This window comes from Prinia subflava, chromosome 2 (assembly GCF_021018805.1).
Source record: "Prinia subflava isolate CZ2003 ecotype Zambia chromosome 2, Cam_Psub_1.2, whole genome shotgun sequence".
Lineage (NCBI taxonomy): Eukaryota > Metazoa > Chordata > Aves > Passeriformes > Cisticolidae > Prinia > Prinia subflava.
Window position 1 is genome coordinate 1,187,487 of NC_086248.1, and position 14,432 is coordinate 1,201,918.

Sequence of the window (14,432 nt, forward strand, 5' to 3'; positions counted from 1 at the left end):
TTTTGGGGTCTTGTTGGTTTGTTTGGTTTTGGTTTTGTTGTTGTTGTTTTTGGTTTTGTTTTGGTTTTTTTTTTTTTTTTTTATTACTGCATTTTTATTTTTAATATTCCTAGTAAGGAACCGTTATTCCTATTCCCATATTTTTGCCTGAAAGCTCCTAATTGGAAAACTGCAATAATTTGGAGGAAGGGGGTTTTACATTCTCCATTCCAAGAGAAACTCCAGTTTGCCCTGACAGATACTTGTGTTTCCAAACCAAGACACTTTGTCACCACCAGTCACGGCCAAGGCCACCAGGATGAGGCCTTCTGTGGAGCAGGATCCCAACAAACCCCTGGAAAATTCGCTGGGAAGGGGTAGCTGATGTTGCAGACGGAGAAACAACGGGATAAGCTGGAGGGGGGTGGAGCCTCCAGCCTCCATCCCTGGAGGGATTTAAAGCCGTGTGGGTGTGGCACTTGGGGACATGGGACCTTGGTGGTGGCCTTGGCACTGCTGGGGATGGTTGGACGTGAGGATCAGCAGCTCTAATCAACCTCTCTCTGTTTTCCAGGCATTTTCCTGGCTTGGATTAAACGCAGGGCAGGATCCAGTCTGGGACCTTCCTGTCTGGAATGCTGATGTCCTGCCTGGGAATGTCCCCTGGGGCTTCTTCCTTGGCAGGGCAGGGATGGACACCCAGCACACCCAGGAGGGATCTCGGTGACATCTGGGAGAGCTGGAGAAGAGCTGGATCCAGGGAATCCTTGGAGCCCCTTCCTCGGCCTAAAGGGGCTCCAGGAGAGCTGGAGAGGGACTGGGGACAAGGGATGGGGGGACAGGACACAGGGAATGGCTTCCCACTGGGAAAGGGGATCTTGGGAAGGAATTCCTGGCTGGGACGGTGGGGAGGGGCCAGGCTGGAATTCGCAGAGAATCCCTGGATCCCTGGGAGTGTCCAAGGCCAGGCTGGACACTGGGGCTTGGTGCACCCTGGGATAGTGGGAGGTGGAATTAAATAATCTCCAAAGTCCCATCACACCCAAACCCTCCCGTGATTCCACGATTCCAGGATGGGATACAGACCCTTCTCCAGAGGTGCCAGGTGCTGTTCCCTGACCTACGAGTGAGTCCAGGTGACTTGTTTATAACTTGGATATTTTACACTGAATTGGAAAGACATTTTCCAAGGAAGCCAGACCCTGCCCGACTCCTTGGCCAGGAATTTCACCCCACGGAGCAGGCGCGGACGCCCGGGAATTGTTACAATTGTTACAAACGACAATCCACGTACCAGGCTGGGTATAAACGGTCCCAACATCCATCTTGAAGGACCCCACCAGCGTCCCGCTCCGCAGGAGGTTCTTGGAGTGGATCACCTGGAAACCAAGAGGGGAAAACTGCCATGGAGACCTCAGGAATTTTTGGGAGCCATTCCAGAGGCCTTCAGTGCCGGATGGGAAAGGAGCTGAGGAGTTTTCCTTGGTCTGGGGAGGATTCTAAGGACACACAGTGGGGCTGGCAGCTCCTGGTTAGTGGAATTGCCAGGAAGTTTATATTTGGAATGAACAAAAAATGCAAAGTAATTAATCTTTGGCACAAGACCCCTTTTCCAGGGATCTCCAGAGGATTCCAGCAGCAAACACTGGGATGTTTAACTGAGGGAAGAGCCTTTAGAATGCTCAGAATCTGAGGAAAACTGGGAGAAATTGCACAGCCAGTCTGTGCACCGGGATGGATATGGATGATCCTAATTAATGTGCCCTAATTGGGCAGGGAACCTGGAAGTCTTGTCCGTCACCTTCCTGGTTTTGCGTGGGCTGAAATCTCAACTTTGCTCTCAGCATTCCCAGTCCTGGACTTCCACGACAGCTCTGACGCCCCAGGAATTTCCCTGGCAGGCTCAGGAAGGTTTTTCATCTCCACAAAAACAAAATAAATTCCAAGGTTTTGTTCTACCTGGCACTGGGACACCCGTGAAGGGACACAGGGAATGCAGGAGCTACGTGGAGCCAGGGATGGAGATTGAAACAGAAAAGCAGAGTGGGGGTCTGTAGAAGAGAATTCCTCTTGGGAATCTCACATCCAAGGACCTTAAATCCATCCCGGAAATGGATTGTTTGCTTCCAAACCCCCCTAAAAAGGACAAGGCCAAAGCCATAGAGGTCACTTACAGAGAGCTTGATGATCTTGTCGAACATGACGTCGGGGGGGACGTGGAAATCGAAGACAAAATACTGGAAGGAAAATAGGGATCGTGAGGGGTGGGATCCATCAGGATTGAGAACCCCCCGGAGAAGCTGTGGCTGCCGGGGGGAATTCCTGCAGCCCATGGCCCAGCAGGGATGCATCCACAGGATCCCAACACTGAGCATGGAACCACTGGGATCACGGAATGTGGGGAGCAAACGGAAGCCCAGATTTCCTGGAAAACCTGGGAATCATTGATCACAAAATGCCAGAGAGCAAAAGCTTCATTTCCCCTGTGTGGTTTGAGACTTGGCCTTATTCCAACGGGAATTTAGACCCCCCCAAAAAATTAAAAACAAACAAACAAACAAACAAACAAAACAAAACCAACAAACAAAAAAACCCCCCACAACAACAACAAAAACCCAACAAAAAACAAACAAAAAACCCCCCAAAACCCAAAACAAAACAAAAAAAACATGGATAAGAAAGAAATCACCGGATCGGGGGCGGAGTAGCCTGGAGGGGTTGGACCCACCTCGTTGTAGTAAGGACAGTTGGTGGATTCCTTCATGGACGTGTATTTCTTCTCCTCCCCCACCTCCACGCACACCACGGGGTCCATGTTGAGCCCCACGAGCTGCCGGGCCTCGATGATGGTGACGCTGACCTGGGACAGAGGAATTCCCAAAATTCCCCATCCTGGGAGCAGCTCCAGGCTGCCTTCACCCATCCCCTCCAGCTGTGACCCAGGGGAATTCCCAGGGGGGTCTGGGAAGGAGGGGCTGGCAGGGGGTGGGATGCAGGAGATCCCAGGAATCCCGGTTGTTCCAGCCCCAGGGTGTGGGTGCTTCACACGACGTGGAAGATCCAAATGGATTTTCCAAACGAGCTCTGGGATCAGGGAGACCGATCCCGTTGGCTTCACTTCTGCTGGAAAACACGTCGGGATAGTGGAGTGACTGGAACTGGGAGGGATCTTAATGCTCATTCCATTCCACTCCCTGCCAGGGGGAGGGACACATTCTGCTATCCCAGGTTGCTCCAAGGAGAAATTCCGTGGAGACAGCATCAAAGAGAGCTGAATTTGGGCTGAATTTGGGCTGAATTTGGGCTGAATTTGGGCTGAATTTGGGCTGAATTTGGGCTGAATTTGGGCTCAATTTGGGCTCAATTTGGGCTCAATTTGGGCTCAATTTGGGCTCAATTTGGGCTCAATTTGGGCTCAATTTGGGCTCAATTTGGGCTCAATTTGGGCTCAATTTGGGCTCAATTTGGGCTCAATTTGGGCTCAATTTGGGCTCAATTTGGGCTCAATTTGGGCTCAATTTGGGCTCAATTTGGGCTCAATTTGGGCTCAATTTGGGCTCAATTTGGGCTCAGTTTGGGCTCAGTTTGGGCTCAGTTTGGGCTCAGTTTGGGCTCAGTTTGGGCTCAATTTGGGCTCAGTTTGGGCTCAGTTTGGGCTCAATTTGGGCTCAATTTGGGCTCAATTTGGGCTCAATTTGGGCTCAATTTGGGCTCAGTTTGGGCTCAGTTTGGGCTCAGTTTGGGCTCAGTTTGGGCTCAATTTGGGCTCAATTTGGGCTCAGTTTGGGCTCAGTTTGGGCTCAGTTTGGGCTCAGTTTGGGCTCAGTTTGGGCTCAATTTGGGCTCAGTTTGGGCTCAGTTTGGGCTCAGTTTGGGCTCTCTGGGTTTAACGTGCTGGACAACAAATCCAGTCCACTACTTAATGCTGAGTTTATGGTTCCACCAGTGAAATTCCAGCTCTTGGGGTGTCCTGGTTCCAATCCCGGTGACCTGAGACCCACCAGGAGCTCGGTGGCTGCAGACGGTGTCCCCAAGGCCACGCTGGTGTCACCCACCTGGTAATCCATGGGTCTCCCGGCACTCGGCTCCATCCTGATGTCAGGCTTGGACCTTGGGAGAGGCGGAAGGAACCCTTGGTCAAGCCGTGGGTGGAATTCATGGAATTATGGAATGGTTTGGGTAGGAAGGGACCTTGGAGATCATCCAGAGCCTGGCACTTGCCGCCATCCCAGGTTTCTCCAAGCCCAACCTGGCCTGGGTCACTTCCAGAGATGGATCAGCCACAGCTTCTCTGGGAATTCCATCCCAGACCCTCCCAGGGAACAATTCCCACCCAATATCCCGCCCATCCCTGACCTCTGGCAGTGGGAAGCCATTCCCTGTGTCCTGTCCCTCCAGGTCCCTGTCCCAAGTCCCTCTCCCTACAAGAGCAGGGTCACCCTCAACTCTCCTTCAACCCTGGGAGGCTCCACAGAACTTTGGTGATCGCTGCTGCAGTCAGATATTCAAAAAAAAACCTCCATGGGTTGTTTTTTATGGAATATATAAAAATATATTAAATATATATCAATATATACATTAAAATGTATAAAAGTATATTAAAATGTTATTTCTATTTCTATTTCTATTTCTATTTATATTTATATGATATCCAGGATAAATATCCTGGATATTTATATATTTATCCAGGATAAATATATAAAATTATAAAATATATTAAAATATAATATATCTTCTTTATATTTTACATATTTTTATATATCTATATATTAAATATATATTAAAATATAGAAAAGTATATAAAATATTACATATAGTTATATTTATATATTTATAAATAAATGCATATAAATATATAAATTTATAAAAATATCTTAAATCTATAATATATCTTCTTTATATCTTGTGTATTTTTATAAATTTTTTAAAGTATATATTAAAATATGTTAAATATGTAAATATATATAAATATATAAATTTATATTAGGTTTTAAATTATATATTTTACATATTTATATATAAGTATATATACAAATGTATTAAAATATTTAGAAATATATTTTAAATATATAATAATATCTGTGAATATATAAAAGTATATTAAAATATATATTTGTATTTATATATTTTAATATAAATATATTTTTTATAAAAATGTTTTTAATTTATACTATATCTTTTTATAATTTGTATATTTTAACATATTTTATATAATTTTATATTAAATATATTAAATATATAATAAATATATATGTTTCATAAATATAGGGTATATATTATATAATATATTATATATATATTATATATTGTATATTTAATATATAATTATTATTATATAATATATATATTATATATATTCTTTATCTATATATTACATATATATAAAAAGAGGATATAAAAATATATTTTAAAAATATAAAAATTATACAAAACAGCCCACTGGCTCTGTGGGACAACAATTTCCAACACTCCCTGTGTCAGGCGTGACGCATTTTTGGGATGTCTGTCCTCACCTCCCGCTGGAGCAATCCCAGCCCCGGACCTCACCTTTTGTTGGAGACATTGGTGGTGACAGCGGTGACAGAGGCCAGGGAGACGGTGTCTGGCTCCAGGCCCGCTCCGTATCTCATGGCCTTTCTGTCCAGGTCTTCTGTTTCCAGAACGGCCGGATCGTCTGCGGGAAGGGGACAAAGGAATGGCTCCGGTTCTCATTTCCATCCCTGAATAATTAAAGGCCGGGAGAAGGGAAACCAATCCACCCCCACAGCTGGGAGCACAAAAACAATGGGAAGCGGGTCGAGGCTCGGACAAGCTGCTCGGAAAAGGGGTTATCAAAGGGATGACATGGAATTCCATCCGGGCACGGTCCCTGCGGAGGGTTTTGGGCAGGAGAAACAAGGAATAACAACAACACCCTGAATTCAGGGGGTGAAAGAGCATTTGAGGAAGAGCTGGAGACCTGGGGAGCACGAGAGATGATTCAAAGGCAACCAATTCCCTGGTTTTGAAGAGAGAGGGTGTGGGGAAAAAAAAAAAAAAAGGGAGAAACGGGTCATTCCCAAGAGGAAAAACTGCTGCAGGAGCCCAGATCCCACCGGCACGTCCCCGTGCCTGGGTTTCTCTGGGAGAATTTTCTGGAATGTTCCTTTCCTGAAGGGAAAGGGAGTGCTTGACTCAGCCAGGAGATTCAGACTGAGCCGGAGTCACACAAGCTGGGAATTGCTGCCTCCAGCTCTGGGATCATCTGCATGGGACAGTCATGGAGCCGCTGGAGCCGCTCCAGAGGAGACCACGGAGCTGCTCCAAGGGCTGGAGCCAGGCTGGGAGAGCTGGGAATGTCCAGGTGGATCAGGGAAGGACCCACGGAGAGCTCAGAGCCCCTTCCAGAGCCTAAAGAGCCTCCAGGAGAGCTGGGATTTGGGAAAGGGCTGGAGGGACAGGAGACAGGGAACGGCTTCCAAGTGGGAAAGGGGAGCTTGGGGAGGGGTCTTGGGAAGGAATTCCCAGCTGGGAGGGTGGGGAGGGCTGGAATTCCCAAAGGAGCTGTGGCTGCTCCATCTCTGGAAGCATCTAAGGCCAGGGGGGTCCTGGTCTAAGAAGGAGTCTGGATGGGAGGGAAGCACCCATGGAACATTGGGAATGCAGGACATCCATCCCATCCCTTATCCAGTGGGATCACCATCCCAGCCCAGGGAAGGTGTGGGACAGCTGGAAGTTCCTGGGAAAGGTGGGATCAGGAGCCTCCCGGCCATCCCGGCCTCCACACCTCACTGTGACCATTCCATGACCATGGATAAACCCAACCTGTGGAGAAACTTCCGTAGGACCAGCTGGTCCATTCCCGCCTTTGCATTGGGATGTTTTTTCCCCATGGACCTGCTGGAATTTTTAACCACAAGGTGAACACCCAGGTTTAGGGAGGAGCACCCAGGTTTCCACGCCAGCATCCCAAGGAAAATTCTCATTCCCTATCCTCAAATCCGACTGGAAAATGGGAGAAATTTTTCCCAGAACCACGACCCAAAACCGAGGGTTTTGCCTGCCCGTAAACGCGCATTCCCGCTTTTCTCTGCTGGGGAAAACCGATCCTCGGGTCTGGATGGAAACAGCGGGGAATTTCCAATCGCTGCCCTCTCCTGCCTTTCCAGAGGGATCCAATTCCAGCCCCACCTCGGTGCAGAGCCCCGGGACCAGGCAGCCCTTCCTCTCCCACTCCTGCTGTTCCCGGAATCCGCCGTCGTTCCGTGACCGTACCTTGTTTCCGATGCTCATCCTTGGACGGGCGCGTCTTTCCAAGCTTCATGGCTGAGAAAACTCCTTTTCCAGCTCTGGATGGAGAAAGGGAGAGTAAAAATTCCCGTTAATTGCTGTATTTCAGTGTTTTATAGGACGTGGGAGGCGGGGAACAGGAGGAGATTTATTTTTCCAAGAGGAAAAGAGGAAGCACCAGCTGAAAAACGGAGCAGGAAATATTCCAGAGGCAGAGTCGGGACAGCAGTGGAATTGACGGCCCTGGAATCTTGGATCCCTTTTTTTTTTTTTTTTTTTTTTTGTCTGGGAATGTCTCAGCTTGGGATAACTCTGCCTCCCCATGAGAAGAGTGGCTGCTGGAAATCCCAGTTGTGTTCCCACTCCTCCTCTGTCCGGACCAGTTCATGGAATTTCATTCCAAGACACTGGAAAATGAAACGACTAAAACTGAAACACCTCGAATTTCAGACACCCCAAAATTTCAGACACCCCAAAACTCAGACATCCAAAAATTCAAACACCCCAAAAATTCAGAAATCCCAAAATTCAGACATCCCAAATTTCAGACACCCCAAAACTTCAGACACCCAAACATTTCCCCCATCACCCATGAAAGGGGAATGTTTTTAATTGGAGAATTCCCGTCACTGGAAGTGTAGGAACCTTTCCAGGTTTGCTGGAGATGTCCTCAGAAGTAACCGGGGACCTCAACTCCAGGCAGGATCACACCTCACCTGCAGGATGGACTTTTCCTCACCTCCAAGATGATCCTCACCTCCAGCCTGGACCTCACCTCCAGCCTGGACCTCAACTCCTGCCTTGACCCCACCTCAAAACTGCACCTCACTTCCAAACTGGGACCTCACTCTAGGATGGGGCTTTCGGCACCTCCTATTTGGACCTCACCTCCAAAATGAACACCACTTACAGCCAGGACCTCACCTCCAGCCAGGACCTCACCCCCTGCTTGGACCTCACCTCCAGCCTGGACCTCACCTCCAGCCAGGACCTCACCTCCAGCCAGGACCTCACCTCCAGCCAGGACCTCACCTCCAGCCAGGACCTCACCTCCAGCCAGGACCTCACCTCCAGCCAAGGCCTCACCTCCAGCCAGGACCTCACCTCCAGCCAGGACCTCACCTCCAGCCAGGGCCTCACCTCCAGCCAGGACCTCACCTCCAGCCAGGACCTCACCTCCAGCCAGGACCTCACCTCCAGCCAGGACCTCACCTCCAACCTGGACCTCACCTCCAGCCAGGGCCTCACCTCCAACCTGGACCTCACCTCCAGCCTGGACTTCACCCTCTGCTTGGACCTCACCTCATCTCCAGGATGGACCTTTCCCCACTTCACCTTCCTGGACCTCACCTCCAGCCTGGAACTCAGCTCCAGCTCAGCTCCTCCAGCCCACCTCCAAACTGGAGCTTTCCTCACCCTCAGTCAGAGCCAGACCTCACGTCCAGGCTGGAACTTTCCTCGACTTCAGCCTGGACTTCACCTCCAAGATGAACCTTAGCTCCAGCTGGGAACTCAACCTCCAGCTGTGACACCATCTCCATGCTGGACCTCACCTCCAGACTGGGATCCAGCCAGGACAAAAAGTCACCTCCAACCTGGACTTTTCCCTACCTCCAACCCAAATCTAATCTCCAACCAGGGCCTCAGCTCCAGCCAGGCTCTCAACTCCAAACTGGGATCCACCTCCAGCCAGGACAAGAAGTCACCTCCAACCAGGACTTTTCCTCACTTCCAAACCAAATCTAATCTCCAACCAGGACCTCAGCTCCAAATTGGGATCCAGCTCCAAACTGGGATCCACCTCCAGCCAGGACAAAAAGTCACCTCCAACCAGGACTTTTCCCTGCCTCCAACCCAAATCTAATCTCCAGCCAGGACCTTGCCTCCAGCCAGGACCTCACCTCCAGCCAGGACCTCACCTCCAGCCAGGACCTCACCTCCAGCCAGGACCTCACCTCCAGCCAGGACCTCGCCTCCAGCCAGGACCTCGCCTCCAGCCAGGACCTCACCTCCAGCCAGGACCTCACCTCCAGCCAGGACCTCACCTCCAGCCAGGACCTCGCCTCCAGCCAGGACCTCGCCTCCAGCCAGGACCTCGCCTCCAGCCAGGACCTCGCCTCCAGCCAGGACCTCGCCTCCAGCCAGGACAAAAAGTCACTTCCAACCTGGATTTTCCTCACCTCCAACCCAAATCTAATCTCCAGCCAGAACCTCAGCTCCAACCAGGACCTCACCTCCAGCCAGGATCTCACCTCCAAACTGGGATCCACCTCCAGCCAGGACAAGAAGTCACCTCCAACCAGGACTTTTCCCTGCCTCCAATCCAAATCTAATCTCCAGCCAGGACCTCATCTCCAGCCAGGACAAGAACTCACTTCCAACCTGGACTTTTCCTCACCTCCAACCCAAATCTAATCTCCAGCCAGGACCTTGCCTCCAGCCAGGACAAAACTCACCTCCAGCCTGGACCTTTTCTCACCTCCAACCAAATTTTATCTCCAGCCAGGACAAAACACCTCCGGCCAGGAACTAAACTCCAACCAGGACTTTTCCTCACTTCCAACCCAAATCTAATCTCCAGTCAGGACCTCAGCTCCAACCTGGAATTTTCCTCACTTCCAACCCAAATCTAATCTCCAGTCAGGCCCTCACCTGCAGCCGAGACCTCACCTCTGGGGATCCAGAGCTCCTGGATTCTGCAGGATTGGGATGTGCTGCCCACAAGGAACTGACACGGAGCCTGTGGGATTTGCCTGTCCCACCTCTGGATGGGGCCCAAAGGGTCAAGTTTTACCCTCTGGGAAAAAAAAATCCAAGGAAACCCTGGAACTGCAGCCAGCCTGGTGCATCCTGGTTGGAAATAACCCCCAGAAGTCTGTGGGCCACGAAGAAAGCCGGAGCAAGCGGGAAGAAAATTAAGGAGAATGGGAAAACAACGTATCTGAGGGACGGGAATCCAACCAGGATAAGACCCAGGAACTATTTAAACCTGGGACTAAAGCAGCACTCCGGCCTCTGGGAGCTGGGATTTATTCCCAGGTTTTTCCATGATGGTGAAGTTTTTCCATGGATGGGAGGAGAAAAGGTGAGGATGAGGATCTGTAATCCCACCAAAGGGATGGGACCCTTTGGGGCTGTTTTCAAACTTATTTAATTAATGAGGAAGTGTTGGAACCACAGCTTGGGCTCTGGAATTCTGATCCCAGACTGCTCTCTGCCATGGAGATTCCTTCCAGCCACAACCTCCCGGTTGGTTGGATTGCATTCCTTTCTTTTCCACGAAATTCTTAAAAATGGAGAGAAAAACAATCCCTCCAGTCCCAGAGTTGCTGATTGCGTCTGGATGCTCAGGGTTAAAATCCCTGTCCTGGGAATTTCTGTGGTTCCTTGGGAAGGAAAACCAAAGTGAGGAGCAGCTGGAGATGGACTCTGCAGGGAAAACCCCATCAGCTCCCAAATCCATGCTGGTGGAAGGGGAAAAATGGAAAGAAAAAATGGAGGAAAGAAGGGAGAAAAAGGGAAAAAAATAGGGAAAAAAAAAAAGGGGGGGGGGGGGGGAAGGGAGAAAAAGGGAAAATAAAGAAAAATTGGGAAAAGCAAGGAAAAAAGAGAAAAAAGGAGAAATAAAGAAAAGAGGGGGAAAGGAATAAGGGAAGAAAGGTAAAAGGGTAAAATGAGAAAAAAGAGAAAAGGAAAAAGAAAGGAGGAAAATGAAAAAATGGAGGGAAAAATAGAGAAGAAAATAAATGAGGGGAAAACGGAGAAAACTGAAGGAAAAACAAGGAGAGAAAATGGAGGGGGAAAATGGGGGAGGAAAAATGGGGGTGGGGGAATGAGGGGGAAAAACTTGAAAAGAAAAAGGGAAAACATAGAAAAAATTGGGAAAAAACCCTAGGAGGATAAGCAGGGGTGAAGAAAGGGGAAAAAAATGGGAAAGAAATGTAGAGGGAAAATAAAATGGGAGGGAGAGGGGAAACTTGAAGGAAGAACAGGGGGAAAGTAAAACAAAACAAAACAAAACAAAAAAACAAACAAAAAAAAACACCCAGAAAAATTTGGGAAAGAAACCCCAGGAGGAATCAGCAGGGGGAAAAATGGGGAAAAAAATAGAGGAAAGGAAAAACATTGGGAAAGAGACTGTTGGGATAGAAAAAAATGACAAGGATAAAGCAGGAAAAAAACTCCGAACAAAAGGGAAAAGCACCAGGAAAAATAAGGGGAGGGAAAAAACGGAAAAAATGGAGGAAAAAAGGAATAGGAGAAAAAAAGAAACAAAGAAAAAAATCCTGAAGTGGCAGATTTTGGTGGATTTTGGTGGATTTTGGAGGATTTTGGCAGGTGCTGGGAAGAAGGGAAGGAGCAGGATCAGGATGAAGATGGAGCCACCCCAAACGTTCTGGAGCAGCTTCCCGGTGGCTCATCCCGACCTCCCAACCCCTTCCCGATCCCCTCCCGTCCCTTTCCCAAGCTGGGCGCGCCCTGCCCAATCCCAAACACCTCCCCCTTTCCCATCCCGGCTCCTACCCTCACCCGGCCCTGCAGGAGAAGGTTCTGGAAGAGCTGAGGCGGGAATGGCGGAGCCTCTATGGCGGGACATCCATCCCGGTGCTGGAGGGGACGGAGCAGGGATGGGGGATCCCTCCAAGCCTCCTCGATGGGAACAACGGGAGATCTTTGTGGGATCTTCCCGATCCCTGCGCTGCTCCCGCCACGCTCCCGACGGGCTGGCGGAGAGCTGACACCGTCTCCGTATGAATATTCCATGAGGATCCGCGGAACCTGAGAGCCCTCCCGTGCCCACGCCCGCCCTTCTCCTGCTTTTCCTGGAGAAACGAGGCTCCGGAGGAGCCGCCGCTGCTCCGTCATGTCCCGGCAAAATTTGGAGGATGGAACATCCTGGTGCTCATCCCGAGTTGGGATGAACTTCCCAACAAAGCTGAAATCCATGTTAGGCACTGGATTTAAATCCACCCCGCCTGTGGAAGTGATCTTCCATGGATTTTCTGGGGTCTGAAATCCTCTTCCCTGGGATTTTCTGGGATTGGGCATGGATCATCTGCAGTTCTGCAAACCCTCCTGCTGCTCCTCCTGGCTTTGTCCTTTAGGATTTCATCCCTGGGGATGTCCAGAATCCCTGTGGATTCCGGAGCCACAGCAGGGAGCTGGGAGCAGCCTCTGTCCTGGCCAGCTTCCAGTCACAGCTCCCGTTACTGGTGAATTATCCATGGATAAAAGGACATTTTAATCACTGCCTTCCACTGGGAGCTGGGAGCAGCATTCCTATGGCTCACTTTCTTGCAGGAATTCCACCTGTCAGGAATTCTTCCCGGAGACAGATCCCACTGCCGGGTCTCAGCGCCCTTGGGAAGATCCCAACCCTCAGTCCCTTTGTGCCTCTTCCCACAGGAAGGACCAGAGCTGGGAAATCTCTTCCCGTTTTTCCTGACTCCGCCGTCTCCTTGAGGACATTTTCCTCCTTCTCTATCTCATCTCCGCTTTATCCCATTATCTGGGGGGATCCATCCATGGGACGTGCCATGAACGGATCCTTAAACCACAGAACACAGAATAGGAGCCAGGAGAGACCTCTCGGGTGGGGAAGTGCCCGGGGCTGATTCCAGGATCATTCCCTGGAGCTGAGTTTAAATTTGAGCCGAGCTGCTCCAGCAGAGCTGGAGGATCTGGCTCCTCTTGGGGGAACAGCCCGGGCTGGTATCCATGAAAACATCTGGGAATAAAAGGAAGGCAGGAGCTGAGGAAACCTGGCAGTTTAGTGTGGGCACAGGAGCTGCTGGATCATGGAATCATGGAATTCCCGACTGGGAAGGGACTCACAGGGATCACTGATCCAACTCCTGCCCAGGACACCCCAGCAATCCCACCCTGTCCCTGTCCAAGCGCTCCCGGAGCTCTGGTGGCCTTGGGAATGTCACCATTCCCTGGGGAGCTGTTCCAGCCCCCAGCCTCTTCCTGATATCCAAAAAAAAGTTGGATCCAAGTCCTGTCTGCACCCAGACTTCCCCTGCTGGGAAACTCCCTCCTTCCAATCCGCACGGATCCAGGCTTCCCTCAGGACCTCTCAGTTCCCTTCAGGCACTGCCAGGCTCCAAAAATTTTGCCAGATAAATATTCCTTGTTGGTTTTTTTTTTTGGATAAATATTCCCTGCAGGCCCTCCAAAACCTGAGGCCACACATCCAAGAGAGCCAGGTTTTTTCCAGGGTGGACACGCTTTAGAAGAAGGGAGAGCACAGCAACTGGATCAGCTGGGAAAAGTGGGAATGAGGAGGAGGAGCAGGGAGAGCAAACCAACCGGATCAGCCGGGAAAAGTGGGAATGAGGACGAGGAGCAGGGAGAGCAAACCTACTTGTGCTCCTTGGTCTTCTCCTTGCCCTTGCTGGAGCCAGGGGTAGAATAGCGAGGGAACAAAAGGGAAACAAGCTTCAGTGGGCTGAGGAATCAAGGAATCATGGAATGCTTTGGGCGGGAAGGGAACTACAGGATCCCAAATCCCACCCCCTGCCATGGCAGGGACACCTTCCACTGTCCCAGGGTGCTCCAAGCCCCAAAATCCAACCTGGCCTTGGACAATGCCAGGGATCCAAGGGCAGCCACAGCTTCTCTGGGAATTCCATCCCAGCCCCTCCCCACCCTCACAGGGAGGAATTCCTTCCCAATATCCCATCCAAACATCCTCTCTCTCAGCTTAAAATTTAGGGGGAAAACATCCCTGCATGGCTGAGGATATCCCAGCTCCCAGCGCTGGAGCTGGAAGCGAGGGACATTCCCTGGATTTGCCCTTGAAGCGAGGGACATTCCCTGGGTTTTCGTTTGAAGCGAGGGACATTCCCTGGATTTGTGCTTGGGGCCGTTAATGCAGCACCCCTGTGCAGGACGCGCAGGATTCCCGGATTCCATTCCCGGGTTTGGGAATGCTCCTAGGCAGGGGACAAGGCTTCTCCTTCCTGGAGAGGGGAATGTTTCTCATCCTAAATCAGAGAAGCGTCCACATCCCCTCTCCAGAGAGGCCTGTGCTGCAGGGAACGGACTGGATCTGGAATTCCTCATTCCTGCCCCGACTCCACGAAGGAAACATCGATCCTTCCCTTCCCTTTTCCCTTTCAGATCCTGCTCTGCTCCCTGGCCTCTGTTTTGCTTCTCTCCCACGTTTCTCTCTGCAGGTC

General features: G+C 50.2%; 1 protein-coding gene across 3 annotated transcripts in view; it reads right to left on the reverse strand.

The window, feature by feature from the left end:
• The window catches only part of OTOF (otoferlin), a 97,161-nt gene that overhangs the window by 48,713 nt on the left and 34,016 nt on the right, over window positions 1–14,432 (reverse strand). For 2 of the 3 annotated variants that reach the window (XM_063422849.1, XM_063422857.1), the window contains 7 exons: window positions 13,616–13,645; window positions 7,234–7,307; window positions 5,527–5,653; window positions 4,035–4,089; window positions 2,708–2,839; window positions 2,154–2,216; window positions 1,274–1,358 (listed from right to left, as the gene is read on the reverse strand). In XM_063422849.1, the coding sequence (XP_063278919.1) occupies window positions 1,274–1,358; window positions 2,154–2,216; window positions 2,708–2,839; window positions 4,035–4,089; window positions 5,527–5,653; window positions 7,234–7,307; window positions 13,616–13,645 (566 nt within the window). The remainder of the gene's footprint in view (window positions 1–1,273; window positions 1,359–2,153; window positions 2,217–2,707; window positions 2,840–4,034; window positions 4,090–5,526; window positions 5,654–7,233; window positions 7,308–13,615; window positions 13,646–14,432) is intronic. The other variant, XM_063422840.1, reaches the window with a different exon arrangement.